The sequence below is a fragment of the Salmo trutta genome, chromosome 13 (assembly GCF_901001165.1).
Source record: "Salmo trutta chromosome 13, fSalTru1.1, whole genome shotgun sequence".
Classification (NCBI taxonomy): domain Eukaryota; kingdom Metazoa; phylum Chordata; class Actinopteri; order Salmoniformes; family Salmonidae; genus Salmo; species Salmo trutta.
Genome location: NC_042969.1, coordinates 624585 through 647072, shown reverse-complemented (window position 1 = coordinate 647072; position 22488 = coordinate 624585). Strand labels below are relative to the sequence as shown.

The 22488-nt window shown below is 43.6% G+C and overlaps 1 protein-coding gene across 4 annotated transcripts in view; it reads right to left on the bottom strand.

The window, feature by feature from the left end:
* LOC115205048 (mediator of RNA polymerase II transcription subunit 12) overlaps positions 1–12994 on the bottom strand; it is a 93557-nt gene extending 80563 nt beyond the window's left edge. For 2 of the 4 annotated variants that reach the window (XM_029770610.1, XM_029770612.1), the window contains exons 1-10: positions 12641–12993; positions 10600–10704; positions 10302–10493; positions 9848–10007; positions 9410–9585; positions 7569–7679; positions 6507–6779; positions 3187–3333; positions 2259–2358; positions 1862–1998 (exon numbers count right to left, since the gene is read on the bottom strand). In XM_029770610.1, the coding sequence (XP_029626470.1) occupies positions 1862–1998; positions 2259–2358; positions 3187–3333; positions 6507–6779; positions 7569–7679; positions 9410–9585; positions 9848–10007; positions 10302–10493; positions 10600–10704; positions 12641–12742 (1503 nt within the window). In that variant the 5' untranslated portion in view covers positions 12743–12993. Of the gene's footprint in view, positions 1–1861; positions 1999–2258; positions 2359–3186; positions 3334–6506; positions 6780–7568; positions 7680–9409; positions 9586–9847; positions 10008–10301; positions 10494–10599; positions 10705–12640 lie in introns of all 4 variants that reach the window. The other 2 variants (XM_029770613.1, XM_029770611.1) reach the window with 2 other exon arrangements.
* Positions 12995–22488: the final 9494 nt, after the last annotated feature.

Below are 22488 nucleotides of genomic sequence, written 5' to 3'. Positions count from 1 at the left end.
GGTCCTTGACTAGTCTCTCAAAGCACTTCATGACGACGGAAGTGAGTGCTACAGGGCGGTAGTCATTAAGCTCAGTTACCTTAGCTTTCTTGGGAACAGGAACAATGGTGGCCCTCTTGAAGCATGTGGGGACAGCAGACTGGGATAAGGATTGATTGAATATGTCTGTAAACACACCAGCCAGCTGGTCTGTGCATGCTCTGAGGACGCGGCCGGGGATGCCGTCTGGGCCTGCAGCCTTGCGAGGGTTAACATGTTTTACTCACGTTGGCTGCAGTGAAGGAGAGCCCGCAGGTTTTGGTAGCGGGCCGTGTCAGTGGCACTGTATTGTCCTCAAAGCGAGCAAAAACGTTGTTTAGTCTGTCTGGGAGCAAGGCATCGTGATCCGCAACGGGGCTGGTTTTTCTTTTGTAGTCCGTGATTGACTGTAGACCCTGCCATATACCTCTCGTGTTTGAACCGTTGAATTGCGACTCCACTTTGTCTCTATACTGACGCTTAGCTTGTTTGATTGCCTTGCGGAGGGAATAGCTACACTGTTTCTATTCGGTCATGTTTCCGGTCACCTTGCCCTGATTAAAAGCAGTGGTTCGCGCATTCAGTTTTGCGTGAATGCTGCCATCAATCCACGGTTTCTGGTTGGGAATGTTTTAGACGCTGTGGGTACAACATCACCGATGCACTTGCTAATAAACTCGCACACCGAATCAGCGTATTCGTCAATGCTGTTGTTCGCCGCAATGCGGAACATTTTCCAGTCCACGTGATTGAAGCAATCTTGAAGTGTGGAATCCGATTGGTCGGACCAGCGTTGAACAGACCTGAGCGCGGGTGCTTCCTGTTTTAGTCTCTGTCTATAGGCTGGGAGCAACAAAATGGAGTTGTGGTCAGCTTTTCCGAAAGGGAGGGCGGGGGAGAGCCTTATATGCGTCGCGGAAGTTAGAATAACAGTGGTCCAGGGTTTACCAGCCCTGGTAGCACAATCGATATGCTGATAGAATTTTGGGAGCCTTGTTTTCAGATTAGCCTTTTTAAAATCCCCGGCTACAATAAATGCAGCCTCAGGATATGTGGTTTCCAGTTTACATAGAGTCCAATGAAGTTCTTTCAGGGCCGTCGATGTGTCTGCTTGGGGGGGAATATACACGACTGTGATTATGATCGAAGAGAATTCTCTTGGTAGATAATGCGGTCGGCATTTGATTATGAGGAATTCTAGGTCAGGTGAACAAAAGGACTTGAGTTCCTGTATGTTGTTATGGTCACACCACGTCTCGTTAATCATAAGGCCTACACCCCCGCCCTTCTTCTTACCAGGGAGATGGCTGTACCGACTCAGATAGCGTGTCTCAAGTGAGCCATGTTTCCGTGAAACAAAGAACGTTACAGTCTCGGATGTCTCTCTGGAATGCTACCCTTGCTCGGATTTCGTCTACCTTGTTGTCAAGAGACTGGACATTGGCGAGTAGTATGCTCGGGAGCGGTGCGCCCGTCTACGGAGCCTGACCAGAAGACCGCTTCGTTTGCCCCTTCTACGGCGCCGTTGTTTTGGGTCGCCGGCTGGGATTTGATCCATTGTCCTGGGTGGTAGGCCAAACAGAGGATCCGCTTCGGGAAAGTCGTATTCCGGGTCGTAATGTTGGTGAGTTGATGTTGCTCTTATATCCAATAGTTCCTCCCGGCTGTATGTAATAAAACCTAAGATTACCTGAGGTAACAATTTAAGAAATAACACATAAAAAAACAAATACTGCATAGTTTCCTAGGAATGCAAAGCGAGGGGGCCATCTCTGTCGGCGTCGGAAGTATGCAGGAGTGCTCATCAAAGAGACCACTACAATATTGATGGGAAAAAAATTACCTCGTGACCGTCTTTGCTCTGGCCCGAGCCAAAGATGCGGTTGTAAAGGGAATCCAGGGAATTGCTGAAGTCTGACTTCTCAAAGCTGTGGTTGTCTAGAACCTCCAAGGTGTGTAGGACCCTCCCAATGGTGAAGCCTGGTGAAAGCAGAAAAATAATTGAGGTAAAACACTAAATGTTGCTCATTTCCATTTCCCTTACGCACCTAGGGCTGATTAACCCAGACACAGGTCAAGCCTAGTGCTGGACAAAAAGCATGCTCAATGGAGAATCTCCATTGAAATAGATTTTTAGTCCAAGACTAGTCTCAATCTTTGTCAGGGAAAACAGCCCATAGAGTCATTGTCTGGATGTATTATGTCATTTTATAGGTGCCTCTTATCAGTGGTTTCTTTACCAGCAGTTGTCTCCTGACATTTATCAAAGGACCAGCGGAACTCCACAGCCTGCCCTCGGTCCTTGACCTGCTCCTCTATTTCTCGCACCTTTGCACGGACCTGATGTAAAAGCATAGATAAGACTGAGATAAGCAGATACGGATGTAAATCTCTCATGGCTCAAAGTGGAAGAGAGATTGACTTCATCGTTACTTGTCTTTGTAAGTGTTGACATGCTAAATGCACCGAGGTGTCTGTTTAAAATACTCGCACACGGCTCGGACATCCATGCATACCCCACAAGACATGCCACCATAGGTCTCTTCACAATCCCCAAGTCAAGAACAGACTATGGGAGGAACAGACTACGTAGAGCCATGGCTACATGGAACTCTATTCCACATCAGGTAACTGATGCAAGCAGTAGAATCAGATTTTAAAAAACAAATACACCTTAAGGAACAGCAGGGCCTGTGAGGAGACGCACACAGGCACAGACACATGATAAGACACCCACTTTTCATACACGTATACAAGGATTTTGGATTGTAGATATGTGGTAGTAGAGTAGTGGCTGAGGGAACACACAATGTGTTGTGAAAAGTGTTATGAAATGTAATGTCATGTAATATTTTAAAATTGTGTAGAACTGCCTTAATGTTGCTGGACTCCAGGAAGAGTAGCTGCTACCTTGGCAGCAGCTAATGGGAATCCTTAATACAAATAGGACGGCTGACAGGACAAATACAAATCTCAATCTAGTAGTCAAGAGGCATGCAATGATGTTAACCTCACAGTATGTGGGCTTTCAATCAATCAATCGACAAATGCATTAGTCTCAAAGTGCTGTGCAGCAACCAGCAGGATCATAATGCCAAAGGTACAGCGGCATGGAATATCTCCCTCGGTGGGAAGAAACCTTAACAAGAACCAGACTCTGGGCCTTACCTGCTGTGTAAAGGTGCCGTTGCACCCTGGCATGGGCAGGTTGGAGGGGGAGATGGGCAATAGGTCCAGCGGGGAACCAGTCTTGTTCCGGCTGTCTGTCAGAGAGTAGTGCCACACCAGGGCACTGGGACAGCACAGCATGATACTCTGACGAAACCAAGACGAGGAGAATAATAATTTAGGGATGTGACTGACAATAGGGCGGCATATAACCTAGCTGTTAGAGCGTTGGTCCAGTAACCGAAAGGTCACCAGTTTGAATACCTGAGCCGACAATGTAAAAAAAATCTGTTGATGTGTCCTTGAACAAGGCAGTTAACCCTAATTTATTGGGGACCTAAGGTCCACAAGAACACAGTGGACCATGATAGTTTATTGGTGATGTGGACACAAAAGGAACTTGAAACTCTTGACCTGCTCCACTACAGCCCCTTTGATGTGAATGGGGGCATGTTGGGTCCTCTTTTTCCTGTAGTCCACAATCAGATCTTTTGTCTTGCTCACGCTGAGGGAGAGGTTGTTGTCCTGGCACCACACTGCCAGGTCGCTGACCTCCTCCTTATAGGCTGCCTCATCGTTGTCAGTGAGCAGACCTACCACTGTTGTGTCGTCAGTCAACTTAATGATGGTGTTGGAGTCGTACTTGGCCCCGGAGTGTGGGTGAACAGGGAATACAAGAGGAGACTAAGCACGCACCCCTGACTGGCCACTGTGTTGAGGATCAACGTGGCAGATATGTTGTTGCCTACCCTTACCACCCGGGAGTGGTCCGTCAGGAAGTCCTGGATCCAGTTGCAGAGGGAGGTGTTAAGTCCCAGGGTCCTTAGCTTAGTGATGAGCTTTGAGGGCACTATGGTGTTGAACGCTGAGCTGTAGTCAATGAACAGCATTCTCACATAGGTGTTCCTTTTGTCCAGGTGGAAAATGTCAGTGTGGTATGCGATTGAGATTGCGTCATCTGTGGATGTGTTGGGGCGGTATGCAAACTGGAGTGGGTTTAGGGTTTCTGGGATGATGGTGTTAATGTGAACCATGACCAGCCTTTCAAAGCATTTCATGGCTACCGATGTGAGTAGTAGTCATTTAGGCGGGTTACCTTCGTTTTCTTGGGCACAGGGACTATGGTGGTCTGCTTTTAACATGTATGTATTACAGACTCGGTCAGGGAGAGGTTGAAAATGTCAGTGAAGACACTTGCCAGTTGGTCTGAGCATGCTTTGAGTACACATCCTGGTAATTCATCTTGCCCGTGGCTTTGTGAATGTTGGCCTGTTTAACCTCTCTTGGGTAGGGGGCAGTATTTTCACCTCCGGATGAAAAGCGTGCCCAAAGTAAACTGCCTGTTACTCAGGCCCAGAAGCTAGGATATGCATATAATTGGTAGATTTGGATAGAAAACTCTAAAGTTTCTAAAACTGTTAAAATAATGTCTGTGAGTATAACAGAACTGATATGGCAGGCAAAACCCCGAGGACAAACCATCCAGGGGAAAATAAATTGAGGTCATAGGATTTTCCATTTGTTTTCTATGGGATACCCTTATTATTAGGAACCTAGCTGCAGTTTTTATGGCTTCCACTAGCTGTCAACCGTCTTTAGAAATTGTTTGATGTTTTTCTTTGAGAAATGAAGAAGTAGTGCTATTCATTGTAAGTGTCACTCCAGGTGGACTACTGTTTTGATGCGCGTGAACTGGAGCGCGCTTCATGTTGTTTTTATCCGGTATTGGAAACAGTTTATTCCGTCTTAAATTTTATCGATTATTTACGTTTTAGGGTACCTGAGGTTGGATTAGGAATGTTGTTTGAAATGTTTGGACCAAGTTTACAGGTAACTTATTAGACACTTTGTAGGCATGTTGGGCGAGTTGAAACCGGTGTATTTCTGAATCAAAACGCACCAAATAAATGGGACATAAAGAAGGACATTATCGAACAAAAGGACCATTTGTGATGTTTCTGGGACATTTTGGAGTGCCAACTGAAGAAGATCTTCAAAGGTAAGGCATGAATTATATCGCTATTTCTGACTTTTGTGGCGCACCTGCCTGGTTGAAATATGATTTTCATGTGTTTGTATGCGGGGCGCTGTCCTCAGATAATCACATGGTTTGCTTTCGCCGTAAAGCCTTTTTGCAATCTGACACAGCGGCTGGATTAACAAGAAGTTAAGCTTTATTTTGATGTATAACACATTTTCAAGAATGTTAAATATTTGAATTTTGTATTTCTGAATTTCGCGCTAACATCACCAGATGTTGGCCAGGTGGGAAGCTACAGTCCCACCTGCCCATAAGAAGTTAAAGGTCTTGCTCACATCGGCTACCGAGAGCGTGATCACACAGTCGTCCGGAACAGCTGGTGCTCTCATGCATGCTTCAGTGTTGCTTGCCTAGAAAGCGGCAACTTTTGGCTGCCCGGCCAAACTGAGCAATCGGGGGAGAAGGGCCATGGTCAGGGAGGTGACCAAGAACCCGACGGTCACTCTGACAGAGCTTTAGAGTTCCTCTGTGAAGATGGGAGAACCCTCCAGAAGGACAACCATCTCTACAGCACTCTACCATTCAGGCCTTTATGATAGTGGTGCCATAGGCCTTTATGATAGTGGTGCCAGACAGAAGCCACTCCTCAGTAAAAGGAACATGACAGCCCGCTTGGAGTTAGCCAAAATGCACCTAAAGGACTCTCTAACCATGTGAAACAAGATTCTCTGGTCTGATGAAACCAAGATTGAACTCTTTGGCCTGAATGCCAAACGTCACGTCTGGAATAAACTTGGCACATCCCTACGGTGAAGTATGGTGGTGGCAGCATCATGCCGTGTCAGTGTTTTTCAGCGGCAGGAACGGAAAGACTAGTCAGGATCGAGGAAAAGATGAACGGAGCAAAGTACAGAGAGATCCTTGATGAAAACCTGCTCCAGAGAGCTCAGGACCTCCGACTGGGGCTAAGGTTCACCTTCAACAGGACAACAGCCATAAGCACACAGCCAAGACAGCACAGGAGTAGCTTCGGGACAAGTCTCTGAATGTACTTTAGTGGCCCAGCCAGAACCCGATTTAATCAATTATAGAAAAAGGCTGTAACCTAACAAAATGTGGAAAAAGTCAAGGGGTCTGAATACTTTACGAAGGCACTGTAAATATAACATGGAAAATCTGGAACAATCACAACACTGAACATTTTACCAAAGCTAGTTCACCAACTTAGTCATGTACCATACTAGCCTGATGGCTTAGCAGTAATATTAATAGTACTGCAGTAGCAGTAATAGGCAATCCATTCAGTTCAGTGGGAAGGCTATTGAGTGTGTTTGTGTACCTGTAGCATGCAGCTGAGCCCAAACACCAAGGGCCTGTGTTGAGGGCAGATGTAGAAGTCTGTAAAGGGGGTCTGGGGCTGATTGCTCCCTGCGGGCTGGGAGGTGGGCGTGGGGGGCAGGGCGTTCCCTGGCTGTGCCAGAATGCTGTGGGCCGGGTGTCCCCCGGCGCCGGGCCCCAGGCTCCCGTCACTTAGCAGCAGGTTGAGGCGTCGCGTGCAGAAATAGGCCAGCCTCCGGGACAGGTAGGCCGACTGCACAAATTCCCCTAAGTACTGATGGAGGGGACATGACTCACAAGGTCAGTACACACTCTTCAGAGCTGATTTGTGATCACAACAATGGAATACGAGGGAAAATAGAGGAGAGGGTAGCTAAATCAGCTTCAATGACTAACCTGTAAAAGTTAACCTATAACGCAGTGCAGGTAAATAAATTTGCTTCCAAGTGGATTAAACTGCACCGCCAGGGACATATTACTGAAATGTTTTTCGTTACATAGGTTATTGTTAGAAGATTGCTAATGAACTTGGTGCTTGGCGTCACCCTGAGAGAGTGTCACATTAACACAATGTACCATTTCTGCACAAAAGTTTGTTTGAAAAAGTAGCTTATAATGCCCCCAAATGTATAATTAGAAGATGCCAGAAACACTAGACATTTCCTGATTCTTGAAGATACAGAGATGTAATTTGAGTGTCTCCTTAAGTTACTCTTTCCACGTGAAATGTGTGGTTTGTAACATGGAGAATGAAATCCATCACTGCAGTAGGAGAAAGATAGCCTAGTGGTTACAGCATTGGGCCAGTAACTTAAAGGTCGCTAGTTTGAATCCCTGCACTGACAAGATGAAACATCTGCCGATGTGCTCAAGCAAGGCACTTAACCCTAATTGTTAATAGCAGACCCTGGCCGCGACCTCAACTCTCCAAAGGTGTCTCAGGGGGAGCTGGGATATGCAAAAAACACATTTCCACTACACTCTTGTGTGAAATACGAAAAACATAAGCAACCACAAAATTATTAAGATGATGGGTGCTGTATGGATGGTATATAGGCATTACCTGTAGCAGGAGGGGCAGCAGCAGCTTTAGAAGCTCGTCCTCTCCAGGTCGGACCTTCTCGGAGCATTCCAACACCCACGTGAGGAACTCGTGTCTGTCTAGCATGCCATCCTGGACGCAAGCAAACAACCGTTTGTTATTGCTTGGTCTTCTACAACAAAGTATTTAGGGTAAATTAATCCTATGAAATTACTCCATTTCACTATTACTTCAGGGAGGTTTTAAAATGCCTCGCAAAGAAGGGCACCTATTTGTAGAAAAAGCAGAATCTGAATATCCCTTTGAGCATGCTGAAGTTATTAATTACGCTTTGGATGGTGTATCAATACACCCAGTCACTACAAAGATACAGGTGTCCATCTTAACTCAGTTGCCGGAGAGGAAGGAAACTGCTCAGGGATTTCACCATGAGGCCAATGGTGATTTTAAAACAGTTAGAGTTTAATAGCTGTGAAGGGAGAAAACTGAGGATGGATGAACATTGTAGTTACACCACAATACTAACCTGTAAAGAATAAAAATATTCCAAAACATGTATCCTGTTTGCAATAAGGCACTAAAGTAATACTGCAAAAAATGTGGCAAAGAAATGTACTTTTTGTCCTAAATACAAAGCATGTTTGGGGAAAATCCAACGTCACCAAGTACCAATCTTCATATTTTCAAGCATGGTGATGTCTGTATCATGTTTTGGATATGCTCATCATCAGCAAAGACTAAGGAGTTTTTGGCGGGATAAAAAGTAAACGGAACAGAGCTACGCATAGGAAAAATCCTAGAGGAAAACCTGGTTTAGTTCGCTCTTCAACAGACACTGGGAGAAAAATGTAGCTTTCAGCAGGACAATAACCTAAACCTCCAATGCCAAATATACACAAGTTTCTTACCAAGACAACATTGAATGATCCTGAGTGGCCTAGTTAAAGTTTTTATTTAAATATACTTAAATCTATGGCAAGGCTTGAAAATGGCTGTCTATCAAATTATCAACCACCAACTTGACAGAGCTTGAAGACTTTCAAAAAGAATAATGGTCAAATATTGTACAATCCAAGTGTGCAAAGCTCTTAGAGACTTATCCAACAAGACTCACAGCTGAAATCGCTGCCAAAGGTGATTCTAACTAATCAAGATAGTGTTTTATTTTTAATTAATCTAAAATAAATATTAGAACATTTCTTCCACTTTGACATGAGTATTTTGTGCAGAAGATTTAAAAAAAGAGAATTAAATACCTTTTAATGCCAATTTGTAACAACAAAATGTGGAATAAGTCAAGGGGTGTGAATACTTTCTGAAGGCACTGTACATCAGTGTAAACAATGAGCTGTTTCATGTGGGCTAGCTATAGATTGCCATCATAAAATATCCAAAGTGAACTGTTTTTTCTTGTTTGTGATGCTATGTTTGCATCTGGCCTTTATCATAAAATCCATACATTAAAATGTCTTATTGCTTACCTCATGGTTTAGTTTAACAAAGAAATGACTGGCCCTCTAACAATAAGCTAACTTGATAGCAGTTTACTGACATTTTCCCCTTCAATGAACCACTAATTATACAGTGACATAGTGAAATAGGGCTAAACTATCACAACAGCCATTGCAGACAACTGTGTAAAGCTAACATCAAAGTAACAATTCTAACCAAGTAACAACTCAATTTCAAACTGTTCAGTGAAAGAATATGTGTTTTGCTTATCACAAACGCATCAGAAAAGGCAGATACATAGGTCCCTGGTTGAGGCAGGCAGACATTTGAAAACAGAGTGAGACAGACATGCAACCCGACACAGGCAGACAAACAGACAAAGAAACAGACAAACCAAAGGACCATCCAACCTGGAACATGAACATGGCCAGCTTCTCGTTGTACTCCCACTGCTTCATGGCCATATCCACCTCGGCCGAGGTGGCCGGGAGAGGAGAGCCACAGCCCTGGCTGGGAGACTGGCGGTAGAACTCAGCCACCTTCTGCAACTGTTCCCACAAGTACTTTGTGATGATCTGAGTCCATTCTGCAGTGCAGACAGAAAGAACATAGTTAATTCATCACAATGGCATATGCTCCTGTTAATGCAGCATGACTGAGCAAAATTCTAGAGCTATAGCAGCCTATCTTTTCTAAATGGCAGTGAACACACCCAGGATATTGGAATGTTACATTATTGAGGAGCTTTGGCCACAGGGGGGTAGCTGGAAAATGCTCAATCATAAAAAAAAATGGTGTTCCTTGGAGGAGGGATAGGCTATATATTATTTTAAGGAGTGTTTGCTTACCTATGCAGGGGTCAATCACGTGCCGTTTCTTGACTTTTGTTTCTGTAATGGCGGCGTGATACGCACAGGTCATCTTGATCATCCATGCTGAACGCATCACAGGTACTGTGTACTTGGCCAAGTAGCCAAAAACCTCCTCCTTTTTACTAAAGATCGGTACCTAGCACACCAACACAATTTAACAAAACAGGTTTGATGGAGGATGATGCTGCAGAATATTTTTTATAATTTTAAGTGAGTTTGTGAGAGTGCTGTTATAATTTTAAGTGAGCAATTTTAAGAGTGTTGAAGAACAGTGAGCCTGATTCGAACCCATACTGACAGTGGTACATGTGCTCCAGAGGCAGTGCATAGGTCACTAGACCACCCCAGGCCAGAACACAACATATTTCTTTCACAATGTAGTGCTCTGCTGAATGTGCCCCGCAGGGATGTTTTTGGTACAAAGTCCTACCTTCTTGGCCAGCTGGGTGAGTGGTTTAGTTCCGGACAAATCTGTAAACCAGTTGTTGATTGAGCTCTGTGACCTGGCAGTAACGAGCCAGAAATTGTCCTTCTGGTTAACCTGCGGCTTCCGTTTGCCTGTGTCTGGAAATGTGTTGTAGCGCAGCTTCTCTGCAATGATGCTGCTGAAATTTGAACTAATCTGTTGGGGTAATAGGGATGCAATAAACAAGAGATCCTACTGTACATACATGAATCATGATTCACTACATGTGACACAGAGAGAAACATTACGAGTAGAAGATCACCTTTGAGGGATTGAAGTTGACATTTTTAGCACTTCCATGTTCATCCCCTGACACTGCCGGTTGATTATTAAATCCTTGCTTCACATTCAACGCAGTCAATTCATCCTGGAACAGAAATTGACATAATATCTCGTGAAATTCAGACCATGCAGTTGATGAAGTCATGCAATGAACACCTGAACACAAAACAAATGGTGAATAGCTCAGTGGGGGATTGAGTAGCTAGATAACATTTAGTTTACAGTTTTATATTTTAGTCATTTAGCAGAAAGAAGCTCTTATCCAGAGCGACTTACAGTTAGTGCATTCATCTTAAGAGAACTCTGCGAGACAACCACATCGCAGTAAGTACATTTTTTAATCAGCAAAGTCAGTACTAGTAGGAAAAGATAATTGCACCTTTTTTTTGGGGGGGGGGGGGGGGGGTACAGATGTCATATATAAAATAGGGAAGGGTTTCAGACATTCTGGATGTGGCGGAGCGGTTTCTGGGATTGGAGGACTTCTCGGCGAATGAGTTACACAATAGGCTGTGACGAGCCGTACTGCCCTATCAGGCCCCATAGCCTGAGTGTAGAGAAATAAAAATTTGAAGAATGGACGAAGTGGGAGTTTGTTTTGCTTTGTTGACTATTTTAGTTGTGAGGAGTGAGTTAGATTCCCAATCAAGTATGGTTTTCTTTTTTACTTTGAATCCAGTAGTGGGCGGCAATACAACTTTTGTGATGTAGTCCACCCTAAAACCCCACCGAAGCTGGTCATGTCTATATGGGATACAGCTTTTGTCAAATTGCTGCGTAAATTCCTCTAGACCTGCTACGAAAAGTAAATTGACAAAAGCTGTATCCCCTCTAGACAAAACCGAAGAAGAGCTAGGATTTCAGATGTTTTTGGAAGATGGGCAAGGACTCTGCTGTTATAGCATCAGGGGGAAGCTAGTTACGCCATTGGGGTGCCAAGACAGAGAAGAGCACTAACTGCTGAGCGGGAGTTGACCTCCCATAGGGGTGGGACTGCCAAGAGACCAGAGGTGGCAATTATTTTTACTAAGTCTAAGGCTCCTATGCCTGGAAAGTGAACTGACATGTCACTGTAATTAGCAGAAGCTCTACATCATGACCAATAGTTTCCCACAGCAATTTGTACAAAAGTAGTCTCCTGGCACAGTAAATGAGAGCTCTAGACAGCTTGCTAAAATTAAATGACTAACGTTATCTAGCTAATTAACTATGGTATTGGTAGCTAAACTAGTAGTTCACGTTTGCTAAACTATATAGGTAGCTAGACAAACATTGTAGATTATAATAGCTAGACACACATCCATGCTAACATTAGCTATGTTAGCACAACATGCAAGGGTTCTCCCCAAAGAATGTAAGAGGCGATGCGCCACCTTCTGGCAATTTTTTGGCAGTTACAGGTGTTAAAAAACGCAAGAATATCTGAGTCCTCTGGCTGAACTCAGCAGCACCACCTTGTTAAATCCTGGGGAGAACCCTCAATGGTAACGTTAACCGTTTGCCAATTTGTGAAAATTAAGGCATTTAGCTAGCTAACGTAGCTGCTAAATATACTAGCAAAATAGCTTGTTATCGATCAAGCTGCTCCAAAATGAATCCGAGTTGTGTATCAAGCTAACTAACGTTACATTAAATGCAAGCAAGTTTACCTAATCTGCAACCATGCAAGTAACGTGAATGGTTCGTGCACTAATTTGATAACTTGAAATATTGCCAAATTATCTCTCGTAAAGTTAACATGTTACGTTAGAAAAGGTTGGCTAGCTAACTACGAGCTAGAATGCTACTGTTATCAAGCTAACATTACCTGGTTGATGTTTAGCAAACTGAAAAGCCAAGTAACGTTAGCTGTTCATTGTTATTGCTATAGAGACTGGCTTGGGCCTGTGATAGCCGTCTGGGACTAGCTAGCAACCATAGTTAGTTAGCTAAGGGGACTCCTTTCCAAATAACGGTAGCTAGGCTCTTTGTGTCAATTTGTCTTTGCAACGTTGGTTTTAGAAACGATTTAAGTTTCTGACCTCTTTTTGCTTTGGGTCTTGAGGATAAACGTCCGGAGGTCCGAGTCGTGGCCGCTTCAGTGGCCGGTGTTCGTAACTCAGGATCCCAAAAGCAGCCATCATTCAGCGGCATCACAGCCAAGGCTTTTCTCTTTCCGTTGGGCTCACTAATTACTACAGCCACAAAGTCATAATTATAGCTAAATCCCGCCTATTTCTCCAATTTCTCTTCTCATAGTCTGATTTTAAACTTAATTTAAGGTGAGGTTGACAGTGTGGTTAAGGCCAATATTTTTTACGATATAGGCAATTTTGACTTTGTGGCTGTAGTAACTAGAGACAACCCTTTTCCGGTCTTAGTCTTGGAAGCCGGAAGAACGCTGATGTAGACAAGAAACTCAAAATACGCTCGTCACTAGTTACCATAGCCACAAAGTCATACACCCCGCCTATTTCTAACATGCATCTTCTTAAAATCTTATTTTAAACCTAACCCCAACCTTACTGCTAATTTTATACCCAACCCTAACCATAGATTAAGGGCAAAAAGCAAATGTTGGTTTTTATTAATTTTTACGATATAGTCCTCTTTTTTTTAACCATTGTACCTGTGGTAATTACATGTAATTTGTAATGTGCCGAATATACATTCATTCACATTCTACAAAATAGCTAATAATATTCTTTCTTCTTTCCACCCATTTTTATTCATGCTATAGGTTTGTTTATAAACCGGGTAGTTTAGATCCTGGATGTTGATTGGCTGAAACCTAATTGTAATTGTTGGCGTTAATTATTATTAGTAGTATTCCTCTTCTTCCCCATAAGGCAAAATTAAAATGCAAATTCCCATGAAATGGTGAGGCCTTGGAAGGTGCAACTAAAGACAGTATGAAGATAGGCAAAAACTGCTTCTCCAATAGAAATCCTCGATAAAACACTTGTAGACCATGTCATAGCAATGTAGCACCAGCTGCATACCACCCTGCAACCCACTGTTGGATTGCCTCTCTGAAGCTAAGCAGGGTTGGTCCTGGTCAGTCCCTCAATGGGAGACCAGACACTGCTGGAAGTGGTGTTGGAGAGCCAGTAGGGGACATTTCCCCATCGGTCTAAGAAGATCCCCAGGGCAGTGAAGGGGACATTGCCCTTTATAGGGTGCTGTCTTTCAGAAGGGAGGTTAAACAGGTGTCCTGACTCTCTGTGGTCATTAAAAATCCCATGGCTCATAGTTTAAGAGTGTTAACCCTGGTGTCACGCCTAAATTCCCAACCTGGCCCCATTCCATCATGACCACCTCATCAGGTGGGTGCTACACATTGATGAGGTGAGTTTCCCCCAACCATTTAAAGTGCTTTGAGTACCTCAGTTGCTAGAAAAGTGCTATATATATCCAATCAATTATTAAACTTGTGCAGAACCACGTAATTGGGTTTTGCGCCGAACTGCACATGTGCAGGTTGTCAAATCAAAGGCACTCCTTCAATATGAAGTTGTTTTTGATTCAATTTAAAACGGGTCACATTTCAATCATATGCCGACCTTATGACCTCCAAAGAAAATGATCTTCAGTTACACAGCCGTGTATATTCCTCCTCAAGCCAATACCACAATGGCCCTCAAGGAACTACACTGGACTTTATGCAAACTGGAAACCACATATCCGGAAACTGCATTTATTGTACCTGGGAAATTTAACAAAGCAAATTTGAGGAAATATCAAATTTCACATTCTTAAAATAAATTTGTGATCCTAACTGACCTAAGACAGGGCATTTTTATTAGGAGTAAATGTCAGGAATTGTGAAAAACCGAGTTTAAATGTATTATTTGGCTAAGGTGTATATAAACTTCCGACTTCAACTGTACATACATACACACTATGAATTATTTTAGATTAATGCTATAAATCAATATCTGAATGTGCTACATGATGAAACCCCTTTGTCCTGCTGCCCTACAATGTACCAATTGCAGGCATGTGCTTTGTCAGTGGCTGTGGCATAGGGTTCAGCCAGGAGTTGATGGAAAGTCAGAAGAGTGAATTAAATGGTAGGAGGGACATCCCAGCTTCAAGTGGTTTCAGAGTTTACATCCTACTTCCCATAGGCTCCGGAAATATACTGCTGTGTTTGTGGGAACCAGCTCTATCACTCAATGCAAGCCATTTTAATCTACATTCTCCACAGATCGATTTATAAGTGAAAACGTCAATCGGAACCGGAACCAGAACCACACAGGTCCCCTAAGCAGGGGACTACATCTAAAAGATTTTTAATGGAAAAGTTATTTTCATTTGCACTACGTCATCATGGACAGCCTTTTATCCGCAAAAAGTCAGTTTGATGGAAATATCTCTGGTGGGAAAATAAACATTGTTTTATCTAGATTTTAGAATATTCACATGAAAATCTGTCACAAACTGGATGGAAACCTGGCTTCTCATTGACTTCTCAAACGTTCCCAAAAGTCTTGCAATGTTGCGCCACTGGGTTTAGAAACTTTGTGGTGAAACCATGCATGATGGTAAAGGCCCAAAGGCCACACCCTCTAATGCAATGCTATGCCAATTGGTCACATGGTGGCGCTATAACTAGCGATTGAAGATGTAAAAACTTTGAAAGGTCACGCCCCTCACCCTGTGTGACCAAGTCATGAAATTTGGTACATATGTCACTCTGTACAAGGAACAAGTTTGGATTGGTGGGAGTCGGAGGAAGTGCAATGACGCAAAGGCAAAACAATGGCATGAAGTATAAGCCTACGTCCCTGGAATACAAGCCAACTGGAATTACTTAACGAATCAAGTTTTATTTGTCACATACACGTGTTTAGCAGATGTTATTGTGGGTGTAGCGAAATGCTTGTGTTTCTAGCTCCAACAGTGCAGTAATAACTAACAAGTAATAACTAACAATTTCACAACAATACAGACAAATCTAAAGTAAAGGAATGGGAGAATATGTAAATATATGGGCGAGCAGTGTCAGAGCGGCTTAGACTAAGATACAATTGAAAAGGATAGAATACAGTATATACATATGAGATGAGTAATGCAAAATATGTAAACATTATTTAAGTGACTAGTGTTCCATTATTAAAGTGGCCAGTGATTTCAAGTCTATGTATATAGGGCAGTAGCCTCAAAGGTGCAGGGTCGAGTAGCTGGGTGGTAGCCGGCTAGTGATGGCTATTTAACAGTCTGATGACCTTGAGATAGAAGCTGTTCTTCAGTCTCAGCTTTGATATACCTGTACTGACCTTGCCTTCTGGATGATAGCGGGTGAACAGGCAGTGGCTCGGGTGGTTGTTGTCCTTGATGATATTTTTGGCCTTCCTCGGGTGCTGTAGGTGTCCTAAAGGGCAGGTAGTTTGCCTCCGGTGATGCGTTGGGCAGACTGCACCACCCTCTGGAGAGCCCTGCGGTTGCGGGCGGTGCAGTTGCCGTACCAGGTGGTGATACAGCCCGACAGGATTGTGCATCTGTAAAAGTTTGTGGGCGTTTTAGGTGCCAAGCCAAATTTCTTCAGCCTGCTGAGGTTGAATAGGCGCTGTTGCACCTTCTTCACCACACGATCTGTGTGGGTGGACCATTTCAGTTTGTCACTGATGTGTACGCCGAGGAACTTTCCACCTTCTCCACTGCGGTCCCATCGATGTGGATAGGGGAGTGCTTTCTCGGCTGTTTCCTGAAGCTCATTTGTTTGGTTGGCGTTGGGTGAGGTTATTTTCCTGGAACCACACACTTGAGTTGGAGGCATGCGTGGCCACGCAGTCATGGGTGTATAGGAGGGGGCTGAGCACGCATCCTTGTGGGGCCCCAGTGTTGAGGATCAGCGAAGTGGAGGTCTTGTTTCCTACCTTCACCACGTGGGGGCGGCCCGTCAGGAAGTCCAGGACCCAGTTGCACAGGACGGGGTTCAGACCCAGGGCCTCGAGCTTAATGATGAGCTTGGAGGGTACTATGGTGTTGAATGCTGAGCTATACTCAATGAACAGCATTGTTACAGAGATATTCCTCTTGTCCAGATGGGATAGGGCAGTGTGTGAAGTGTGATGGCGATTGCATCATCTCTGGATCTATTGGGGCTGTAAGCAAATTGAAGTGGGTCTATGATGTCAGGTAAGGTAGAGGTGATATGATCCTTGACTAGTCTCTCAAAGCACTTCATGATGACAGAAGTGATTGCTATGGGATGATAAATCTACTTTACCAGGCAGATGGCAGACAGCATGTTTGGCGTTGTGTGGGTGCGCGGTTTGCTGATGTCAGCGTTGTGAACAGCGCCCCATGGTGGCAGTAGGGTTATGGTATGGACAGGCATAAGTAACGGACAATGAACACAATTGCTTTTTATCGATGGCAATTTGAATGCACAGAAATACTGTGATGAGATACGAGGCCCAATGTCGTTCCATTCTGATCAACTTGCCCTCCAAATACACCTCCGCTGTTTTCAATCAGGATCTCAGCGATCACTGCCTCATTGCCTGTATCCGCTATGGGTCTGCCGTCAAATGCTCCCGAAAACACTTCTGTTGTCACGGTTGTCGTAAGGATTGGACCAAAATGCAGCGGGAATATGTATACTCATCTTCTTTTATTTTGAAGAAGGAGAAACAAATAAATACGTATACAAAAAAAGAACAAAACAAAACAGTCCTGTCAGGTGCACAAACACTAAACAAGGAACAACTACCCACAAAATTTCACAGAAAAACACTCCTCTTAAATAGGACCTTCAATTAGAAGCAACTAGGAGCAGCTGCTTCCAATTGAAGGTCAACCCCATTAACTAAACATAGAACTAGACATACTATATAAACATAGAAATATACTAACATAAAACATAGCCCAACAAACCCTGAAACACTCTAAACAAATACCCCTCTTAAAACAGAACATAGCCCAACAAACCCCGAAACACTCTAAACAAACACACCCCTGCCATGTCCTGACCAAACTACAATAACAAATAATCCCTTTACTGGTCAGGGCGTGACATCTGCGAGCAGGCCTTTCTAGTAGAGCTCGACCGATTAATCGGAATGGCCAATTAATTAGGGCCGATTTCACGTTTTCATAACAATCGGTAATCGGTATTTTTGCCCACCGCTTTGCCGATTTCTTTCATTTTTTTTTGTTATTATATTTTGTTATAATATTTTTTAACTAGACAAGTCAGTTAAGAACACATTCTTATTTTCAATGACGGCCTAGGAACGGTGGGTTAACTGCCTTGTTCAGGGGCAGAATGACAGAGTTTTACCTTGTCAGCTTGGGGATTCAATCTTGCAACCTTAAGGTTAACTAGTCTAACGCTCTAACCACCTGCTTTACATTGCACTCCACGAGGAGCCTGCCTGTTACACGAATGCAGTAAGAAGCCAAGGTAAATTGCTTGCTAGCATTAAACTTATCTTATAAAAACAATCAATCAATCAATCATAATCACTAGTTAACTACACATGGTTGATGATATTACTAGTTTATCTAGCCTGTCCTGCATTGCATATAATCGATGCGGTGCGCATTCGCGAAAAAGGACTGTCGTTGCTCCAACGTGTACCTAACCATAAACATCAATGTCTTTCTTAAAATCAATACACAAGTATATATTTTTAAACCTGCATATTTAGTTAATATTGCCTGCTAACATGAATTTCTTTTCACTAGGGAAAATGTTTCACCTCTGTAACAGAGTCACGGTATATGCAGCAGTTTGGGCCGCCTGGCTCGTTGCGAACTGTGTGAATACTATTTCTTCCTAACAAAGACAGCCAACTTTGCGAAAAAAGCACAATCGTTGCAGGACTGTACCTAACCATAAACATCAATGCCTTTCTTAAAATCAATACACAGAAGTATATATTTTTAAACCTGCATATTTAGCTAAAAGTAATCCAGGTTAGCAGGCAATATTAACCAGGTGAAATTGTGTCACTTCTCTTGCGTTCATTGCACGCAGAGTCAGGGTATATGCAACAGTTTGGGCCACCTGGCTCGTTGCAAACTAATTTGCCTGAATTTTACGAAATTATGACATAACATTGAAGGTTGTGCAATGTAACAGGAATATTTAGACTTAGGGATGCCACCCGTTAGATAAAATGCGGAACGGTTCTGTATTTCACTGAAAAAATAAACGTTTTGTTTTCGAGATGATAGTTTCCGGATTCGACCATATTAATGACCTAAGGCTCGTATTTCTGTGTGTTTATTATATTATAATTAAGTCTATGATTTGATGTTTGATAGAGCAGTCTGACTGAGCGGTGGTAGGCACCAGCAGGCTCGTAAGTATTCATTCAAACAGCACTTTCGTGCGTTTTGCCAGCAACCCTTCTGCCTGTCAACTCCCAAGATTAGGCTGGTGTAACCGATGTGAAATGGCTAGCTAGTTAGCGGGTGCGCGCTAATAGCGTTTCAAACGTCACTCGCTCTGAGACTTGGAGTAGTTGTTCCCCTTGCTCTGCATGTGTAACGCTGCTTCGAGGGTGGCTGTTGTCGATGTGTTCCTGGTTTGAGCCCAGGTAGGAGCGAGGAGAGGGACGGAAGCTATACTGTTACACTGGCAATACTAAAGTGCCTATAAGAACATCCAGTAGTCAAAGGTATATGAAATACAAATCGTATAGAGAGAAATAGTCCTATAATTCCTATAGTAACTACAACCTAAAACTTCTTACCTGGGAATATTGAAAACCACCAGCTTTCATATGTTGTCATGTTCTGAGCAAGGAACATAAACATTAGCTTTCTTACATGGCACATAATGCACTTTTACATTCTTCTCCAGCACTTTGTTTTTGCATTATTTAAACCAAATTGAACATGTTTCATTATTTATTTGAGGCTAAATTGATAGTATTTATGTATTATATTAAGTTAAAATAAGTGTTCATTCAGTATTGTTGTAATTGTCATTATTACAAATAAATCTAAAAAGAAATCGGCCGATTAATCGGTAGCGGCATTTTTGGCCCTCCAATAATCGGTATCGGCGTTGAAAAATCATAATCGGCCGACCTCAACTTACTAATCGACCTGGCCCGGGTATCCTGGAAGGATATTGACCTCATCCCGTCAGTCGAGGATGCCTGGTCATTCTTCAAAAGTAATTTCCTCACCATCTTAGATAAGCATGCCCCGTTCAAAAAATGCAGAACTAAGAACAGATATAGCCCTTGGTTCACTCCAGACCTGACTGCTCTTGACCAGCACAAAAACATCCTGTGGCAGACTGCAATAGCATTGAAAATTCCCTGTGATATGCAACAGTTCAGGGAAGTCAGGAACCAATACACGCAGTCAGCCAGGAAAGCAAAGGCTAGCTTTTTGAAGCAGAAATTTGCATCCTGTAGCTCTAACTCCAAAAAGTTTTGGGACACTGTAAAGTCCATGGAGAACAAGAGCACCTCCTCCCAGCTGCCCACTGCACTGAGGCTAGGTAACACGGTCACCACTGATAAATCCATGATAATCGAAAATTTCAATAAGCATTTCTCAACGGCTGGCCATGCCTTCCTCCTGGCTACTCCAACCCCGGCCAACAGCTCCCCCCCCCCCCCCCCCCCCGCAGCTACTCGCCCAAGCCTCCCCAGCTTCTCCTTCACCCAAATCCAGCTAGCAGATGCTCTGAAAGAGCTGCAAAGCCTGGACCCGTACAAATCAGCTGGGCTTGACAATCTGGACCCTCTCTTTCTAAAACTATTACAACCCCTATTACCAGCCTGTTCAATCTCTCTCGTATTGTTCGAGATCCCTAAAGATTGGAAAGCTGCCGCGGTCATCCCCCTCTTCAAAGGGGGTGACACCCTAGACCCAAACTGTTACAGACCTATTTCCATCCTGCCCTGCCTATCTAAAGTCTTCAAAAGCCAAGTTAATAAACAGATCACTGACCATTTCGAATCCCACCGTACCTTCTCCGCTGTGCAATCCGGTTTCCGAGCCGGTCACGGGTGCACCTCAGCCACACTCAAGGTACTAAACGATATCATAACCGCCATCGATAAAAGACAGTACTGTGCAGCCGTCTTCATCGACCTGGCCAAGGCTTTCGACTCTGTCAATCACCGTATTCTTATCGGCAGACTCAATAGCCTTGGTTTTTCTAATGACTGCCTCACCTGGTTCACCAACGACTTTGCAGACAGAGTTCAATGTGTCAAATCGGAGGGCATGTTTTCCGGATCTCTGGCAGTCTCTATGGGAGTACCACAGGGTTCAATTCTCGGGCCGACTCTTTTCTCTGTATATATCAATGATGTCACTCTTGCTGCAGGCGATTCCCTGATCCACCTCTACGCAGACGACACCATTCTGTGTACTTCTGGCCCTTCCTTGGACACTGTCCTAACAAACCTCCAAATGAGCTTCAATGCCATACAACACTCCTTCCGTGGCCTCCAACTGCTCTTAAACGCTACTAAAACTAAATGCATGCTTTTCAACCGTTCGCTGCCCGCACCTGCCCGCCCGGCTAGCATCACCACCCTGGACGGTTCCGACCTAGAATATGTGGACAACTATAAATACCTAGGTGTCTGGTTAGACTGTAAACTCTCCTTCCAGACGCATATTAAACATCTCCAATCTAAAATCAAATCTAGAATCGGATTTCTATTTCGCAACAAAGCCTCCTTCATTCACGCCACCAAACTTACCCTAGTAAAACTGAATATCCTACCGATCCTCGACTTCGGCGATGTCATCTACAAAATAGTTTCCATTACTCTACTCAGCAAACTGGATGCAGTCTATCACAGTGCCATCCGTTTTGATACCAAATCACCTTATATCACCCACCACTGCGACCTGTATGCTCTAGTCGGCTGGCCCTCGCGACATATTTGTCGCCAGACCCACTGGCTTCAGGTCATCTATAAGTCTATGCTAGGTAAAGCTCCACCTTATCTCAGCCAACACCCCATTTGGCCGCCTTTCCTTCCAGTTCTCTGCTGCCAGTGACTGGAACGCATTGCAAAAATCACTGAAGTTGGAGACTTTTATTTCCCTCACCAACTTTAAACATCAGCTACCTGAGCTGCTAACCGATCGCTGCAGCTGTACATAGTCCATCTGTAAATTGCCCACCCAATCTACCTACCTCATCCCCATACTGTTTTTATTTTATTTAATTTTCTGCTCTTTTGCACACCGGTATTTCTACTTGCACATCATCATATGCTCATTTATCACTCCAGTGTTAATCTGCTAAATTGTAATTATTCGCTCCTATGGCCTATTTATTGCCTACCTCCTCATGCCTTTTGCACACACTGTATATAGACTTTCTTTTTTCCCTACTGTGTCATTGACTTGTTTATTGTGTTATTGGCTTGTTTATTGTTTAGTCCACGTGTAACTCTGTGTTGTTGTCTGTGTCACACTGCTTTGCTTTATCTTGGCCAGGTCGCAGTTGTAAATGAGAACTTGTTCTCAACTAGCCTACCTGGTTAAATAAAGGTGAAATAAAAAAATAAAAATAAAAAATCCACCGCCATCACCTCGTTTCAGCATAATAATGCACGGCCCCATGTTGCAAGGATCTGTACACAATTCCTGGAAGCTGAAAATATCCCAGTTCTTCCATGGCTTGCATACTCATCAGACATGTCACCCATTGACCATTGAGCATGTTTGGGATGCTCTGGATTGACATGTACGACAGCATGTTTCAGTTCCTGCCAATATCTAGCAACTTCGCCCAGCCATTGAAGAGGAGTGGGACAGTATTCCACAGGCCACAATCAACAGCCTGATCAATTCTATGCGAAGGAGATGTGTCACACTGCATGAGGCAAATGGTGGTTACACCTGATACTGACTGGTTTTCTGATCCGTGGCCCTATCTTTTTAAAAA